We start from the raw sequence: 20,023 nt of genomic DNA, 5'->3' as shown, positions 1-20,023 counted from the left end.
TTGGGTTTGTTCAGCTTTGGTAAGCAAGGAATTTTATGCACATATTTTGTTGTAAAGTTTCAGCTGAACAAACTTAAAAGCTCTCTTTGAATATTAAGATACCTCGGGACTTTTTACGTCTTTATTGTACGCCGATACTGAAAATTACTTCATGCGTCAATCAGTAGGTTGACATATGTATATAAATTAGTTAATAATAAATTGTAACATTATTAACCTATTTTTTGGAATCCGTATTTTGTACAGCAACTTACGTGATTAATATTGTTAGGGTTCGATATAATAAAAACTTCACATTTCCAGAAATAAAAAACGATTCTTAACATACTTGCTCATTGTGAGTTATTGTAGAGATTTGAAATATCAATGGTGATGCGAAATAGCGTATTGTTCCCGTACTCGTCTTATTTGTCAAATACACTCGGATCCCCGGAGGCCGATCAGTTAAGTCCGCTTTTATCACAATCATGTACCTACTTCCATCATTTATACCCGCGGGAACCTGGCTATTATTTATACTATCATGATCATGCGGTAAGGGTCACTGACGGAGTCAATGAGAGTATGCCCACTGCTTGCAATCTGCAAGTCATCCAATGTATCTATGCTTCCGACATTCATTTATTATCTTTTTTCCTATAATACTTTCATACCCAATCGCATTTTAAACTAGTTATTAGAACATTTTGCAACAGCCTTTCACGCATTTTCACACCTGTGCATTAACTTTTTCCGTAATTATCCTCTCCGCTTAATCACACACGGAAGCCTACATTAACCAGCGTGTCGTGCTAATTTACTGCGTCAACCATCGAGTCGATAACTGCTGATCGATTTGCATCCGTAATTACGTCACTTTTAGCTGAGCAGGTGATGAAAACGACAAGTACCCGATTGCAGAATGCAAAGAACACTCTTTGCCGACCGGTCCGTAGCTGTTACTTTATGCCCCGCGTTAAATAGCTGCCGTGGTAATCAGGCTCTGTAAATATGTATGTAAAGAAATGAAACAGGTTAACTATCACGTCTTGTTTTTCAAAGAGCCAGTGACGTTATCGGCCCACTGATGATTCTCATTAAATCAAATAAAGAGAGAAATCATGACGCGCCCGTGCTATCGTAATAAAATGAATTATTGATTTATCAGTGTATCTGAACTTCATAATTCCACCCGTCGAATCGCGTTTCACACGGGCCGATGCACAGCTCGCACACTAATCTTTTTCTTCGGTACGGTCCGCCAGTGCCTTGACTCAATCAAATCCCTCTCGATGCTTAGAAAAATAAAGTGTATTTGTTACGATATTGATTCGTAATCGCCGCTTTTATTGTTTATCCCCGACCTAAAGAGAAGTGATCACATCGTGGGCGCAAAGTCAACAGTCGCACACGGATCACAATATGAGTCCTATTTTGCTGACGGTCCCGAAGTGCCACTCGATAATATTTTATAAGACAAATAACGCGATAAAGATGTTTTGACGTGAACCCGTGTTCATCGCTCACACTAAAATGCGTTCAGTGAACGCGTATAATAAAATGTGTTTTAACAATACCCTGTGTTGTGATTTTGTGAATAAAATAAAATAAGTCTAGTGTCAACTTAAGGGTAAACGAAGCGTTAAGATGACCGGGAGGTGGTTATAATATGATGACAGGCGGTGACTTCAACGTAAATCCATTAGCATTGTTTTAAAGGATTAGAGGGTTTACCAGACGCATTACGGAGGGACTTGACACGCATATTTTTATGACGTGCCCGTTTTTTTTTTATATAATCAGTGTGAAATGACTACTGGCTTGAGTGTTCGATAAGATTCCATTTTAAGGTGTTTAAGTTTATCGGTTATTTATACATCTGTCACAACCTTTGGCGTTGCTATAAATAACACGGACCCAAAGGAATTCACTTATTTCAGACCATAATAATAATAATTGATTTTCAAGAATATGGTACAAAAATATTATAGTGGTACAATCTAAAGTTCGCATATTCTGCCACATATAATGGCGTGCAAATTTTCCTTTGAAGGTTGAATTTTTTTATCACTATACCCTCACTATATTAATATCCATTACAATGTTTAAACAACAACAAAAGTAGTATATTAAGTAGATTTTTAAAAACTCTAGAAAGAAGATATTTGATTGTTGTAGTAAATTATTATAAACCTTGATTGCCATACAAAGTGTTTTTCCTATATAATTCCTGATAAATTTTTAGCATAACCAATTTCTCTCATGTACTTCGGTACATAATGTACAACTATAATATTGACAAGTAACATAGGTTATTGATATTGTATTCCTAATTTCGTCATTTAAACCGCAGTATCACAGTTTGTCAGCGGCCAGAATCTATCGAGTTACACAAAAAGTCTTGCACCGTTTTTGTCTCGAAATAAATACGATATTTGTCGATAAAGGTGATATTCACATAATGCAATTTATCCACAATCAATGAGTGAAACTTATCTTAAATTAAGGCTGCAGGTAACTTTTGGGATTGCAAATGCATTGGAATCAGGATATTGACTTACATTGATTCCGGTCGATTGATGCTTACGTCATCTGCTATTAGCCAACGAGTTGTCATTGGATATTTAAGTTTCATTTTCACTATGTGTACAGTGTTGGCCTAGTGGCTTCAGCGTGTGACTCTCATACCTGAAGTCGTAGGTTCGATTCCCAGCTGTGCACCAATGGACTTTCTTTCTATGTGCATTTAACATTTGGTCGAACGGTAAAGGAAAACATCGTGAGGAAACCGACATGTCTTTGATCCAAAAAGTCGACGGCGTGTGTCAGGTACTGGAGGCTGATCACCTACTTGCCTATTAGATTTAAAAATGATCATGAAACAGATTCAGAAATGTGAGGCCAACACCTAAAGAGGCAGCGCCACTGATTTTTTTTTCACAATGTGCAGAAAAATTATGAACAATTTAAAACAGCTGCTTGATTGAATTAAAATAGTCCATTACATTAACCTTTAACAGGAACGAACTGATTGACAGAATTGATGAAAATCGTGCCGATCAAAACTTGAGTAACCTAAAATATTGATTTTAAATAGCTGTAGTTAGCGCTGATCAGTTTTCGCAAACTCGGTGTGATCAAAAGCATTTTCGAAAATTAATTATCAATTTGTCGTGGGTGCCAGGCGACATAAATCGATCGGGTATATCAGCCTGAAGCACATTAGCCACGCTCAAACACGAGATAAGGATAACAAATGCTCAGTTTAAGGTTATCTTAACATCGCGGACATGAGACCGCTTTTTGCCACCGAACCCTCGGCCTCACCTTGTTTTGGGTAGGAGACGTCACTTCTCTAATAGCTTGATTTATGGAGACATTTAATTCATATTTTAAATACTAGTTCATATTGTAAGTACAAAAGCCGTTCGAGTATTACGTAAGCAGATTTACTGCAATTTATCCCCCCCCCCCCTCATCTTGTTAGCAAAAGTAAGTAAAGCTCTCAAAAATAAATAGTACATAAACGAATTATTTTTTTATAGCAATCCTCTAAAATGCATTTCGTTTTTAAACATAGACAATGTGTGTAAAAAAGTAAATAATTACTGTTGACGTAAAGGAGAGTGACCAAATATGGAATACCATTTTGATTTTTAGGTATAATTTCCCCAAGTGTTATAAATAAAAAACTTTTTGTGGTAATTATTAACAATCATATATTTGCACTTTAGTTTGTAATAAGTTTAGGTTTTATTGATTAGTTTAAGGTAAGAAAAAATTTAAGAAACTAAATAACGATTTAGGTACCTAAATATGGAATAGGTACCCCAAATATGGAATACTATAAACACTATCAAAAATTAACCTTAAAATACACGAGACTCTTTGGAAACTTGGTAAAATATAGAAAGGTACCTACACAATTTTTTTACAAAAATCACATATCCAGGTATCAAACTCTGGCACAGCGCAATCATTACATGCACAGAGTCCACACATAAGATACTTGATCCATGTTTCCCCATGAGTATCATTCGAAAACAGCACACCGCAGAAAATACACTCCGAATCTTCAGATTCTGGAGCTGTATATCCTATCAAGGCATCGGGTTCACTGTCAGTATCAAATAGCATCACCTCCTCATCATCTGAATTAGGCTTAGTCTTCTCTTTTGGTTTTTTTTCCTTTTGATATTATCTCATTCTGTTTTTAATTCTTGTTTTTTGCCAACACGACAGTTTTCTTTCCGAGTGTAGTAGCTGCGGCTTCTCCTGGAGAAAATTCGTTTTTCCGACATAATCAAAACAAAGTAGATCTTGACACATCAAAGTATTTTCCAGTTTTTAAATAACCCATTTTTTTCTCTCTTACTAATTTTATTACTTCCGCCATATGCTCTGAATCCATTCTTTTCGCTTTGTTTTCGAGTTGACGCTCGCCATTTTGGTAAAACATTAAAAAAATATATGATTAACAAAATCATCATGTCAGCTGATACTTCAGAGAACCAATTATGGAATAGTCCATAATTGGATACTGTGATCTGTCCATATTTGGATTTTCCAACGATTTCAAACTGACATTCAGATTTTTATATTTAAGAAAGTAATATCATCTGATACCGCTAAAACATACAAAAGAACGTCTAAACGGTCTCTAAAAGCTATAAAATCAATACTGTGTGCACTTTCTTAACGAAAAATACGTATTTTTAACATACCTTAGAAAGTTATGCGGTAGCGACAAAACAAAAAACTGTCATTATGACGAAAGCACTTGCTCAACTGACATGCTACAACTTGTACGCGTAAAAGAGAGTAAAAAGTGACAGAAAATCATTGTTTCTTGCGTATGTGAGTTTGCATTTGGGAGAAATAGGGGTATTCCATATTAGGGATACTATCCCATATTTGGTCACTTTCCTCTATTCACCAAATAAGAAAATCAAAGAACCCCTCTCGCCCCTTTAGGTGCTTACGTTATACTTGAACGGCTAGGTATAAATATTTGTACACTTATTAATAATAGTAGCTCATAGATTTTACTTAGATGAAGAAAGAATTGATCACTGTACCAATTGTCGCCTAACTATTATATGGTTTGCACATTTAATCGTAAGAAATTAATGTTTATACAGATTTGTAATAGGAAAATATACTATTATATACCGAAAAATTATAGGCTCATACGCCGATGCATTTTTGTGTGAGTATAGCAAGCAGATAATTTTATTACCAAGACTCAGGCGCATGCAAAATTGGAGTCTCACCTCGACTCGACGGCCGTAAATAAAATAAAATAAGCGTCGGTGGGAGGAACTCTGTGCTAATGATTAAGCTGGATGACCCAAGTCTACCCCAGCGGGGTATTAAGACCGACATTATCCTCTCGGTCATTTAAAAACAAATTCTATTGGTCAGCGTGATCTCAAACCACTCAGGGTTAAATTAATCATATCCGTACAAAAAAGGTATCCGCGTATCTAATTTGATCGTAAAATAACCCCCTCCACGCGCTTCGAAACTAAGTTCGAGTTATTGACCAATTATCAAAAACCATTCAATTTATCACACATAAAGCGTTATTCTTTATCATACTAACACTCAGATTACACAATTGTATATAAATGTTAAAAATTACTCAACACGAAAGTCCAATTTGAATATGAATAGGTAGGCGCCATGTGGGCAGGTACATAAAAAACCGGCCCAAAATAATAATAGTAGACAAATGTCCCCCTTAGCAGACACAATGACCGACCTCAGAGATCGATTCACTTTTAAGTCATGCTAATTTGAAAGTCTAGAGTTTTTTTCTTAAGCAATAAAGAAGCTCATACATGAATAACGTCCCATACATTATGAAAAAATAACGCAATTCTGTTTATTTGGCTCATTACACTGTCTTCAACTAGAAAAATTCTTGAATACGTTAATCAAATGTCTCATTTTTTACTAAATAAGTAGCGTAATTCTAGAAAATGCAATTTAAAATACAATTTATTTACGATACGTATAATAACATTTGTATTTTTTAATAGACAAAATAATGACAGATGGGCATAGAGAATATGACACAGTTTACAATTTAATATTATTTCTGTTTTATAATCTGTTTAGCATTTTTGAGAATTATCTATTGTGACTTGTGTAGTTTGTCATTATAAAACAAAAGAGTGCACTATTAAACTATAGTTTACCGCGACTCCAGAGTTTTTAGATTGTTATCGCCCTGATTCCACAGAGCTATCTTTTGTATTTTGTGACGATAATTCATTGACGTTTAGACTAAAGACGCAGTTAATAGGTGATGACAAAATGTTTAATAGTATATTATTTTTGGGTTAATAAATGACATTTTATCATTACAAAATCTGTTCGTATTAAGTTCATTGTCGTGTCACTTACTCAAGTGCGAAATATTTTATTACTCAAAATTATAGTTGCTTACATAGTATTTTATTACAGTACTAATTGGTCTCTATGTAAAGAACAGATATCTTGTTATTGACAAAACATATAGACATTGCATAAACTATCAATTATTGGACATGGATATCTAATCGAATCTAATTTTGAATAATTTTAAATACTAAAAATTACTTTAAAAGAGGAGTACTAGGTAAAAATGAATTTACCTAGTACTCCTCTTTTAGCTCAAATCATTAGCCTTACTCAGAGTCACCCACTATCTCTAACAGTAGATATATGTTTAATTATAACTATGTATGAACTGTGTAACTCGGATACAAATTTTAATGCTCAATTACAAAAAGACAAATCGTTCTCGACTTTCAATTGGATGAACAAACCATTGCTAAGAGCTTTAAGTAACTCTTAATAAACTGCGAATGTCTTTCTTCTATTTGACAAACAATATCAATAATATTTCCGTAGATTTAATTTGTAAATATTTCTAAGAGAAACAATACAGCCCCACTTAGATATCCAAGAGCATTCAGGTCAATGCATTGCATATTTTAATAGTTATGACCGGTGTCTCGGTTGTTGTATTAAAACAATGACCAATAATTTTGTATTACGTCTCATTGAGTACACGCCGGCCTATCTATTCGCCTCTGCCGCTGGATTTAATTATTAGAAATACCAAGAAAGCTAAAAGTCTTACGGCGACTAAAAATCATTTCCATAGACTCCGTACGTAGATCATTCGATATTTGAAATTTCATTTATATAAATGCACAGAACAACTGCGCGTATCAACACTTAGAACCTCTTTTATAATAACTTATACACATATTGTGTATGAAATATACCTACGTGATTATTTCTCTAACCAAGAGCGGAAGTTTTTTTCCGGATAGGATTAAGAACAATACGAATGTGCCTTATCAGGTAAGCCATAGTCAAAATACCGTCCAGCCTTCAGGTTACAATCATTATTATTAATCGCGAAACCATATCAAGCATTGTTCTTCGATGGACAATCGCCGCTAGACCAAATAACGACATTAAATGCTTTGCTTACATAAATATGGCGACATGAAAAAACTAGACAGTATTGCGTTTCAAACCAGTCCGTGCGACATTCACAAGGTAATTCGTATAATATTTCGATACGTAATAAATGAGGATTTTTGCGCTTTTTTTAATTATATTAAGCACTAGACGTTGCTCTTGTGAGATTCAAAAATATCCGTTTTAAAGTTCATACAGGCTTTATATATTATCAATTTTATTCGTCTTATAAAAATGTATCATTCAATCATTTTACGGCAAGACGGTGAGTGTAACTTCTGTATCCAAAACAAAAATTGTTTCTGAATCGAATCAAACCACCAACGTTAACCTCTAAGCCACGGGGGCAGTCAATGTTTTAATGATTTGATGTAGTTCGCTATGTATGCGTGTGTGTGCCATGCGAAACATTAACAATCCCGTATTTGTGTTGCGAATAACATTTACCATATTCTATGGTGTAAAATGTGATTGAAAAATTGTTATACGAAGAAAGATTTATGAAACGTTAACCTGTTTAAATCTTTTAACAGGGAATATTAGTAATAAATTATATTAAACGTAGGCGGAATGGAAAACAAGCACCGTGGGAACTATTCGTATAGTATCAGTACTGCAACCGCGGCCCTCTTGAATTCCATAAAACAGTCATAAAAACCATATACAAGTTACATATTATATGCTATTACACTGATTATTTTGAATCATGCATATACTAATACGTATCTCTAAACACAATCTAGCCTCGAACAATGTCAAGGGTATTAATCCATAGAGAAAATATAGAGGTATGTTACAGACTACTTACATAATACATGAACAATATTAGTATTATTAGTTCTTGGCGATTCGTATTCGTTGCATTACTTACGAGTACAAGTACGCATGAGCATTGCTTGTCTGTGCTACTTAAACTCACAATCTGATGTCGAACATATGTAAAATATTTGTAAACACCCATAAAGAGAATCGATTACATGGTTATTGAGTATTATATACTGTTTACATAACATTGAAAAGGTTTTCGAGAAAAGTGAGGAAAATGAACAATGAAGTGTATTTAGTGATATTTTATGACTGTTCAATGCGGTTTTGAATGTATGAATCATTGAAATGTTTGAGGATTTTTGCATTTTAATAAATAAAATTTTGTTATGAATTTTAAAGTAAATGTTGCAACCTTAATCATTTTCATTTAAAAAATAATATAATTATTATACAATAAAAACTAATTTTAATTTAATAAATATAAGAAAATATTGTATTTAATTTACGCATCACAGAAAATATATACGCAGTAAGCACCACTTTTTTATCAGTTAATTAAATGCGTAATAAACTGTTTAACAATTTTTTAAATTCAAAGTAAGCAATGTTCTTACCAATATAAGAATCGAGTTCAGAACACGCTAATGGTTATAATAATGTAAACAATTGGATCACGATCGGCGCCCACACCGCGCTCTTCGCAGATCATAAGATTAGAAGCTTTGTAGAAAATACGGCTACAGTAATATAAAAAAACTTTTGTTTCAATGTAAGGCATTGCACAACTCTTTAACTAGAACAAATGCTTCAAATACTTTTTTACAAATTGTAAGTACTTTTTAGTAACAACTGAAAGATTTCCGGATATGCGATCATTATATATAGTATAAGTATTCATTAATGCGTGAGTGGAGGATGGCTGTTCACTGTGTACCGAAATTAAATTTTATCAAAATAAAATAAAGCAAACAATTGGATTAAATCCGTGATAATAAAATGATTCATTTGATTCAATTGTTTTTTTAACCGTGTTCATTTCGCATATATTCGTGAATTTACTGTCATACATAAGAATGCACTTTACATCAAGACCGATCGGTAATTTTTTATAATGGCTATCGACTACATGCTTGACATGAGGAGATTAATTTAATATGTTGTTGTTTGTCAGTTTGTCACAATAATTTATGATCAACCATTGTTTTCAGGTGACGTCATTTGATACATTTGAGGTTCAACTTGTTAAAGGATAAAGAAAAATAAATCTATATTAATGTTCACACAAGCTGTGTATTAAATTAAGTAATGATTATTTTAGCGTTAATATTCTCATAGTTATATTTTTAGCAATTAATCCGAAACTATTAAAATGAAAATCTTAACGCGTTTCACACATAAATAATCATTGTTTTAAAAATGTAGACGACACTAAAAATCACAAAAAACCTTCATGGTATGCGCTTAATTATAAAAAATCAATTTCGGTCGGCGAATGTGTACGATCGAGGCCACATTCTTTGGAGGCTGTGAGATACCCGGTGACCGCTACACTCTTCTTGAGTTTCAAGCAACCGCAGGCACCCCCAGTCAACGACCTACACTCTCACCGATACGATTTCTCCCACATTTGCCCAGTAATAACAGTTAATTGTCCTTCATCTGAATAATTCGTAACGTGAAACGAGTATCATTATCTTAAACGTTGGCTTTTACACTAAAGTCTGCATTTTATTAAACAACTAAGATATTTTTAATTAATTGTCTTCGATAAATATAGGTTTTTTGTAGATAAAGGAGTTTTAGGGAAACGATTTATTTATAAGCGCCTTATTTAAAACTAAATCGGCGTGATGTGTTGTATAAAACTGTAAGAAAGAAAAACATTTATTCAGCCACATCACATAACATTCATTTCACATTCTTAGCTTTAAATTTACTTATTAAAAATCTTCCAAGAAATAATTTAGAAATAACATTAACGTATGTATGTGTATGATAATTACTATAATGGCGTCGAGGAAGAGAGAAAGGGGGAAGACATATTTGTTTCTTGCGGCACCTTGTATGATTTTGTTTAAGCGTTAAATATGCGTGTTTTAAAGAGCTGTCGATGTAACAAAGAGAGTCCGCCAGAACAGCGCTGGGTGGAGCTAATAAACTATTTGAGTACCACGTGTTGACACTGGTGTTTCACACCTGAACAATGCTGCTCGTTTGCATTAATGTAAATTAGGTTAGGCAGCCGCCGCGCCTACGTCAATTAGAAGCGCCCTAAAGTAGCGCGGTACCAACATCTAATGACATGCATATAGGTACACATGAACTTCCTGTTTTGTGTAGACATTTTGTCGATGAAGTCAATCAAGTATAGATCAAATTTATGGTAGAATACGTTACATATTCAAATTCGAATTTGTTCATATAGGTAACACAATGTACATGAACGTCAAAAAATATTGGAAAAGCTTCTAATTTTACATTTACTCCCAGTTCTCAAATCAAGGGCGTAGAATGGAAGAGAAGAACTGGCAATAAACTCTCCGTCACTCTTTTTAATCGCCAAGTTTTTTTTTATACGTTCAAGTATTTAAAATGTATTTTTAATAATAATATGAAGAATGGCAATAGCGATTATTGTTGGTTTTTTTTAAAGAATTTTCGAAATCGAGATAAATTTTTATAACATGCAGTTAAAACTGGCGTATTAGCTATTCCGAGATGAGAGAGGCCGTGAGTATCGTGTCAAAGAGTACGTATGTTCAACGTCTTTCAGCACGCGGTGAGCTCGCGTAAACACAGGCGTTCGGCGGCCGTGTCTACCATAACAATTTGCGTTTTTACTGGAATCCGCGTATGAGATCCAATACATTGTTTTCATAAATGATATGTGGATTTATTCTTTGAATTGAACAATAGAAAAAATTCAAACAAGAAAGTCGGTAATGATCCAGTTCTTTTCATAAAAGTTAACGGAAATGTCACCATATCCGAACGTCACAAATCACACCATCAAAATGCGAGATATACCGAAAAAAGATCTGATGTTGGGACTTGGGAATGATTTTTTTTATTGAGCGGAGTCGCACGCGCGGCTCGATTGTGGCTGTGTGGTCCTCGCTAGCCACTTTGTAAATAGCGCGGTTTACCTTTTTCAACTTTTGTGTTTTGTTACCTTTTGTGCTGTTGTAGGACCAATATTACCATAGCTATTTAGGATCGTCGGATAAATAAATACGTCATTTATCATGATAACTGATGCGCACAGACGTTTTAGAGTCACAACATTTAAATGGGGTGAAGATTTCATCTTTAGCTCGCACGATTTGTGGCAATTTATCGTTGCATTGTTTTATGATTAAAATATTGAAATCAATTAAGTATTAACATTAAATATTGTTTTGGTTCCGAGTGTTGTTTCGTAGTATTTAGCTAAAATATTGTAATTAAACTAGATGAAAATGGGACTGTAATAATGATAAAAGTCTAATATACCTATAAGTCTGTAATTTATACTTATTATATCATTATCAGCGCCGAAATACATTTAAAACAATCCTAGTGTTAAAAATTAAAAACTGTTGAACGTAATGAAGTGTTTCTGATTTATGATCTCGGAATCGCATTTTAACTCAGCTGCTTATATCTTCAAAAGATTTTTTTAGAGGCGGCATCGAGGCTGTGCCATCAAACTGTGGTACAATAAATTCACTCAAAACCGCAGCCTCTTTTCACAATATTTGTACCGGGGCGACAAAAAGGGCCGAAAGGGCGGCCCTTCGTTGAATGAAGGGAAGGTAAATAAATATAAATAAAGGTGAGGGTGGGAAGACGCGGGGGGTGGGACAAGGGTCCTGCGGCGCCTGATTTTGAGCAACACTATCAAAGTCCATATAAAATTTAGATTTTTACGGCAGATATGGAATTTTTATGAACATGAATTTTCAAGATTGTAAAAATCCAATTACAAGCTCATTGTTCTTCGTATTGCCGTCACACGTCATTAAACAGGGCCAATGAGACTCGTAAAAGTATGTCCGTGTTGATCGAGCCCGCGGCTATAATCGAGTACAGCATGAGCGCGACCAATTACAGGTCTGTACTGGAGAGGTGCACTTTTATTGGGTGTAAGATTTAAGTGCCGATCGACACGCCACAATACGCCTGATTTTATGACCACTTGGATATGTCGCAAAGAGTTTTCTGCTAGACATTTCTACAATATTTGCACCCATTTGATTTGTACATCGTCCAACGCCTTTGATACCCGAAAATCAAGTTGCGTAAAACAAATGTTATTAACCGCAAAGAAAATTTAAAAATAGAATAATGAGTGCAAGCGCATGTTAAAGTTTCAATTTGTGGTGTTATTGCATTTCAAAGACGTTGCGAAAGGAAGAGAGTAGTGAGAGCGATAAATTACTAATAGCCATTGATGTTAACATGAAATTGGGAGCAGTACAAAATAAATAAACTTTGATGCATCCATAAACTGGATATAACTCATACGGTGTTAAGTAGTTGTAATATTTATAAGTTCATCAAATTATCACTAGTGAATTTATGCGCCTAAAGGATTATGACAGAAATATGCACTTAGATTATGATAAATTGAACTGTCTTTAATTATATTTTGACACTATGGCAGTATGGTCAAAAGACTATAGCCTGCGCCATGGGCGAAAAAAATATATTTTGACATTTGCAAGCTGTCAAATTATAGCTGGTTGTGTGGTTCTTTGTATGTCATCCATCTTATGTAAAACTTTCTTTGCTAATAGTATAAAAGAAGAAAATGAGAAGAATATTTATGTAGGTACCCGATTGCATAGTAAATTGTTACTTGCGGTATTGCATAGGTGCATTTCGTTAAAAGATTTCATGTGTGGTTTCCTAACAATGCAAGGATTATCAGAGTATTAAAATGATTTAAAACTTATTGTTATAACATGTCTAACACGTTTTATATTACAACGAATAAGATTGATCATTAACATATAAAACTTCCATTTGACATATTAATATATACCATCATATATTAGTTAATCCATTCATAGTCTAATTTGAGCAAGATAAGTTTGTTGACATATGAAATACGCAAATAATGAGTAGGTAAAACTTATTCATATTCAAATTATTCGCTCACTGCAACTCATCATTACACAACGTTATTCTGCCCTATTTAGCAAATCTTAAAATCCCTTGATTTATAACCGATTCATAACAGTACACTGTTGCAAGTTTTACTTGATACAAGATTAGTCTAATTAAATTAATGTAATTAATAAAGGCCTGTAATCTAATAACATTATCTAATGAAGTAATGTGATTTTTTACAACTATTTACATACGACTTTATTGTGTTTGTTAGGGATGTGTGTAGTCTTTTGGCCCGTGCCTCTTAGCATTGACTGAGGTTTGACAGATAAGAGTGAGATAAGAGAACAGTTGTAACACATCAAATATTTGCAGTAACAAATAAAACAGCATAGAACACTTTTCTAAACAAAAGATTTAATTTAAGTCTCACAGCGTCAAACGCCGATTCGCATGTAAATACGAAACTTATCATTTTAGGTTTCGAAATAGAATATTTCATTAGGAAAAAACCTTTACGGATCATGTCTAGTTTTATATTAAACATCAATTACCGCCTTGAGTCATGTCATCACAAGGAAAATGTATTCGCAGATTCTTATGCAGATTATGGCACTTTAAAATATTGACACATTCGTGTACACATACATCATGACTGTTTACGTTGGCAAGAGAGATGCAAATCGTTAATTTATCGCCACCTTAAGAAGCAACTATATAAAACATACCGCAAACACAGCCGGTTCAAAGACCTATCATGAACAGTTTGGCTCCGTATTTGAACAAGTGTTCATGCATGCAAACCTGAGAGCTGCACTATTGATGGGATTAACCAAGGATGCAATGGTGGGACGAGTTAATATACTTAATATTTCATTATACTTTTAGTCTTGTCCCAATTATCAGGGGCAAAAATATTTTTGTATATAAACTTTTAAAGATTAATTATTGTTTTTAAGCAGAGAGAACCTAAAAAATACAATCTATGTGTAAATCAGGTAAAAATATTGTTGATTTTATTTTATTTTTGCTCTCAATGTTACAAGGAGGACAATCAAATACTTATGAAAATGTATACATGTGTGTAAATATCATCAGAACTTAAGAAGGCGCAGTGCTAACCAGATCCATGCAACTTCCTCACAATCGAGTAGCCCGCGCTATCGAAGCACACAACTCACGAGAGGACTCTTTGTATTGAAGATATCGTTTGGGTCCGCCAAGCGATATACACTGTAAATATATAGTTATGTAGGAATAAATATAATAATGATAATAGCAAATAATTAACACAGCAAGGTTTCTAAAACGACTCGGCGAAAGGTTGCTGAAAATCTCCACCGAATCATTTTTCATCAGGTTTATTGTTAACTTTCAAATAGCACTTATATATGGATAGGTAATTAGTAATTATTATCATACGCGTGAACAATGCGAAATAAATTACGGAATATGTCTTGTAGTTTTTCCTAATATCTCTGAGCCAGATCTATTGTTACCATATATACTCACTCGTATGTAAAGAAAGTGAGACTAAAAAGTCCCGTAAAGAAAGCTAAAAATTGGATTGCCCAGTTCGTTTTCAGGGCTGGGGGCAGTCCCATTTCAAGTATCTTTTTTTTCTTATAAATAGTAAGAGTTAGTAATTTTCTATGCCTGCAAATCTCATATTTAGTTTACAAAGAAGTATAATCAATACATGAATTCAAAAACGAATAAGACTATTTTCATAATTAGTCTTGAAATATCAAATAAATTATTTATACTTAGTAGACAAGAACATAGTTGTCTATAAAAATACCTATATAAAATAATATTAACAATTCGTTGCAATTCCATCGGTAATTTGGATATAGAAACCGGCCATTAGCGGTAAGCGACTTCCACATATCGAAGTATTTGTAAACAAGCAATATTCCGGCCGTTAGTGTTCTTTATTACATTTTACAACGTTGTAAACCCACCGTAGAATTTTAGGATTAATTTGATTATGGTTAATTATTCACAAGAGATCGTTCGGTTTTTTATCCTGAGCTAATAAGCACAAAAGTACCTCATTTGGGAGGCGGCTTCTTTGCTGGCAACAAATTAAACCACTTTACCGTATCAGACTGTAAAATGAAATCAATATAAACAATCGATAATTAAGCGGCTTTAAAACGATTTTATCGATTTTAATGTGTGTTTGATTTATCTTCTTACTAACTGAGTTCATCTGAGTAGGTTAACAAGAATGCGTAGCTTTCCAAAAATTAAGCTGTGCAGCGCTGTAAGTGTGAAACCGAAAAATTTTAAAGAAGACGCTAGGACGTTTACTTCATGTTTTTAATAAAAATATTTATTTTCCCGGTAATTAAAAAATATGTAATGAATTTACAAGTTGTATCGCATAGCTTGAGGCTTTGAATGGTACCGCCATTACATAAACAATTCTAAGCCATCATTAAAACTAAAACACGGCTTAATCTCGGGATTACAATAAACGTTTTAAGTAGATAACATAAGTTTGTGTAGCGTTTGAGATTGACATGCTATCTGCGCTCGCGCACCGCAGTAAAAGCTCATTGTAACTCGAGCCTCAAATTGAATAATGCTGACCTATCCCGCGGCCACCTCGCCCATAAATCACCGAGATATTTATGTCTTTCACCCCCCCTTTCCTCCCACCCCTCAAACTCCCATAGCTTTTCAAAGGAAATATTAAATAAAGTCTAACATAAAATCGTATGTAATGTAATTGAAATGGACAAAGCCGAGTGGTTACGTCAATGCTCTGCGGTTGTTTCACTGTCGAACAAATCAGCAGTCACCAGGGAAATACTGTAATTAGCCTTGCACGTTTACTAAGTCAACTATGCTTGTATGATTACATTACATCCATCTATAAATAGACATATTCACTTACTTTCTTGGTACCAAAGGACATTATAGCTTAAAACATCGATAAAATCGAAAGCTACGGTTATCTCGAGGCTGGCATGTAATGCACCGCATCCGTATTCTCTTATTCATGAGAAATAAATAATACTATTAGAAGGAGATACCGATTCCTGATAAAAAGTGGGCCCGAGTTAAATGGGAGGCACAGCGGAGGCAGAAAGAAAGTAATGGAGGCGCATCAAACCGGTTCGAAGATTTTTACGAATGCAAGGCTGCTTGGCCCGACGCGGCTATGTGCTGCCCGCGGCGAGCACATAACATAACCGGCGGATTCGCGTCGGCCTTTCTTCATCCAAACGCACACATGCATCCCACTGTCTCTACCCAATACCGATTATTATTATGGCCACATAACTGGATTCCACGGGTAAGTACATTAGGCCATTAAAATATTTGCCGAGCAAACTTACAATGCTCTTGAGTCATTATTTGCAAACGAAGTAAACAAAGCCATCCTTGAAAATAGCGACAGCGATTTGAAGATTTGGGTTAATTGTACGGAAATGAGTATCGGCTACGCTATATGATCTTTGGAGCCGAGTAAACACATAACACTAATCAAACATTGATTGATTATGGATTCGATATAGATTTTCGTAAACAAATCATGTTTGGAAAACCTCTCATACACGAAAACATTGGTGACATTAATTGAGCGATATATTATATCTATTATTATACTATTATTTTTTAATTTATAAGGAATAATCCATTGCAATATATTTAAGTATTTATTTTCATTATAATGATTATGAAATTATATATTTCTGATGTGTTATAAGTTATCACTATTGTAATCTAAAGACTTAGTACATTACTTCAGAACTACGCTTACTGAAAATTACAAATTAAATTTTACACTGAAAACTTTTGATGCATGCTATTCTATCAATATCACGATATTCCTATATGTTTGTTAGATTTATTTATTTTTATTAAAATTATTTTACTTTAAAATTGAATTAACTTTTTACGGCATAGGCGCTAAACACAGCACAGGATAACCACAACGTCAAAGAGCTTTTGACTTATTTATCCAGATAAATAGGACTTTAAGATACCAATGGAAAATAGTTCCTACTTTTTGTTTTGTAAGGAACATAAATGAACGCCGAAGTACCAGCTATTTAAATTAAACGTGAAGTACCCACATAATGACCAGCGCTTGAGAATAATGCGACAAGCCTTTTGGAATAGATTACGGCGAAATTATTATTTTATTATATTTTTTTAAAGAGAAATTACTTTTTAAGTAAACGGGTCGGATTGATTTTCACTATTTAATCAATAACAGTAAGAGTAAAAAAATATTCCTTTTTATCAGTAATAAAATCTTTTTTTTTAATATATAAAGAACTGATTCTTATTATCCTACATTGATTTCGTATTTATATAGAAAGTGTAAATTTACAAAAAGAGAAATTTAGCTTCGCTATTAATGATCTGGATAGTAGGTACCTTTTTGTAAAGATTGTTGTACCAATAAACTATATAAATATTATTAATTATGACTATGATTAGCTATTATTTTTATTAATAATTTTATTTTTAGTTTAGTATAGTATAATTCTAATACAAGTAATTTTATGTTTTTTTTATTCATTATTTATGCACTTCTTTTACTCTCAGTAGGTATTTCATGCTTTGACTGGAAGAAATCGCTTGTTAGCGATTAGACCGCTTGTTGCCTAACAAATAATGTAACCTGTTTTTTTGTATATGTATATATATAGTATAAATAAATTAATATTATTTAGTTACGTTTTAACCAAGTAGTTATATAATTCTCGGACGTCAATGACATTATGTTTGTTTGTCAATAACATGGAGTTTACCATACCATTAGTGCGAGGTTAATCCTAAATCCGTTTTGCGTTACAGTTTCAATATGAAAACGAATATCTTCTGAAAATTTTCTTTGGCAGCAAAAACGTTTACTAATTGATTACATGCGTTAAACAATCTTAAATGAAAACTATTTTAGATGATTCGAACGCAAATAAGAATAACGTTTTTCGAAGAACATGTAACAATTTAAATTAAAAATACATTACTAGATTAAATATGACAAGTAATTTACGTCTTCAAATTTATATTTCCTTCTTATTTTGCGATATTGCAAATTCCTAAATTTTTAAAATATTTTATACTCTATTGAACTATAATTGGTTGTGTTGTTAAATTGTATAGTTTAATAAAGTTTCCAGTTATCATCACTAACCCGACGGGAATCGAAGCCACACCCTACCTAATCATTTAAGGAAAGTCCAAGTAATGGTTTAATAATGTTATTATAATTATTTGGGACTATAGTCCTTATATGTTAAATAGTAATGTTATATTGTACGTATTATTACTAGTTTTATTTCAATGCACGGTACCAATCTATTTTGGCAAATTTTTGTACAAATTTAGTCGCTTAACAATGCTTCAATTTGTTTGATAAAATGTCAACTGCCTTTCAAACATAAAAAGAATTTCCTGATTTTAATATGCATTAAATTTTTTATCGACGCAACGAGCCAAAAAACTACTTACAATGTGAATACAACAATAAGGTTCCCGTAAGTATATTTACGCGTTTACAAAATGAATGACAACGCATGACTTTCAATACCTTCAACACCGAGTTTACGACGGCCATATATTCACCAAAACTGGCGTCAATAATGAAAAGAATTCATCATTCATCAATTAGTCACAGAAACAATAAGTATTTGTTGTCAAAGCCTGCGTAATTGCACTGCTACAATCGCTACGAAGCTACCGTAACGCCCGCAATTTGTGCCTTTTGTTCATACAACGTTAATATTTACACCATCAATTGTCCCTACCCGCGCAATAAGAAGTTTTCAAAATAGTCGATCCCTTCTGAAGCCCATTATCTTGTTTTACAACTCGACAGTACTCTGCGCTCAACTATTAATTGATAATAAATACTTGATTGAAAGATGATTTTTACCAAGTTTTTATCTTAGCCTTTCAGTAAGTCAGACCTTCTGGTAAACTATAAAATCTCACCTGGGTCATCAAGCGATCAGCGCCGGTGCCTTCCTCATCCCGAAACTCGATATCGGGATTATAATTAGGCACTAAGTCTTTGAACTTTTCATCGTCTCTCGTGATACGACCCTCAGGGGGGCCGCTGGCTGTTTTGGAGTTTTCACTAATGTTCGGATCATGTTGATTAAATACTAGAGGGGTGATGCGGCGCGGTCCGTGGCGGCGTGTAAAGCCGCGGCCCGGGCCGCAAGCCGCCGCTGCACCCAACCACACTAGCACCAGAGACAGCCTCATCTCGTAGACATCACTTCACGCGCGTTCGACGCACGACCAACGCGCGCCGCGATTTGAGCGACACTGAGGATCGGGTGCCGAATGTCCGGCCGCACCAACGCTGCTTGCATCCCTTGCAGGGGCTGTCCACCACCACTCGTTACGTCATTCGCCTCGATTTAAACAAAACTGTCACTTTGTGCAATTTTCTTTCGGACTATTTAAGGTTCATTCATTGAAGACAGAATTTATAATTTAAATTAATAGCCTTGATTATTTATTTTAGATTACTACTACAGAATAAAATAATGGAATAGTTATATTAGCCACAATGAAATAAAAGGTAATACATAAAACACGTTTTATTTATTATCACGTTACTACGGGAAAACATATATTTCCTCAATAATTTGTGGTTAAAAAGATAGAATATCGCAAGTAGGTAGGTAAAGGTCGGTATGAATACATTAAACATATAACATTT

General features: G+C 33.9%; 1 protein-coding gene across 1 annotated transcript in view; it reads right to left on the bottom strand.

Moving 5' to 3' along the window:
* Window positions 1-19,631, bottom strand: part of LOC125053203 (indian hedgehog B protein) — a 33,228-nt gene extending 13,597 nt beyond the window's left edge. Inside the window, exon 1 of the mRNA XM_047654450.1 lies at window positions 19,285-19,631. Within this exon, the coding sequence (XP_047510406.1) occupies window positions 19,285-19,560 (276 nt within the window). The 5' untranslated portion in view covers window positions 19,561-19,631. The remainder of the gene's footprint in view (window positions 1-19,284) is intronic.
* Between the last annotated feature and the right edge of the window lie 392 nt (window positions 19,632-20,023).

Source organism: Pieris napi, chromosome 10 (genome assembly GCF_905475465.1).
Source record: "Pieris napi chromosome 10, ilPieNapi1.2, whole genome shotgun sequence".
Classification (NCBI taxonomy): domain Eukaryota; kingdom Metazoa; phylum Arthropoda; class Insecta; order Lepidoptera; family Pieridae; genus Pieris; species Pieris napi.
This window is presented reverse-complemented; position numbering and strand designations above follow the sequence as displayed.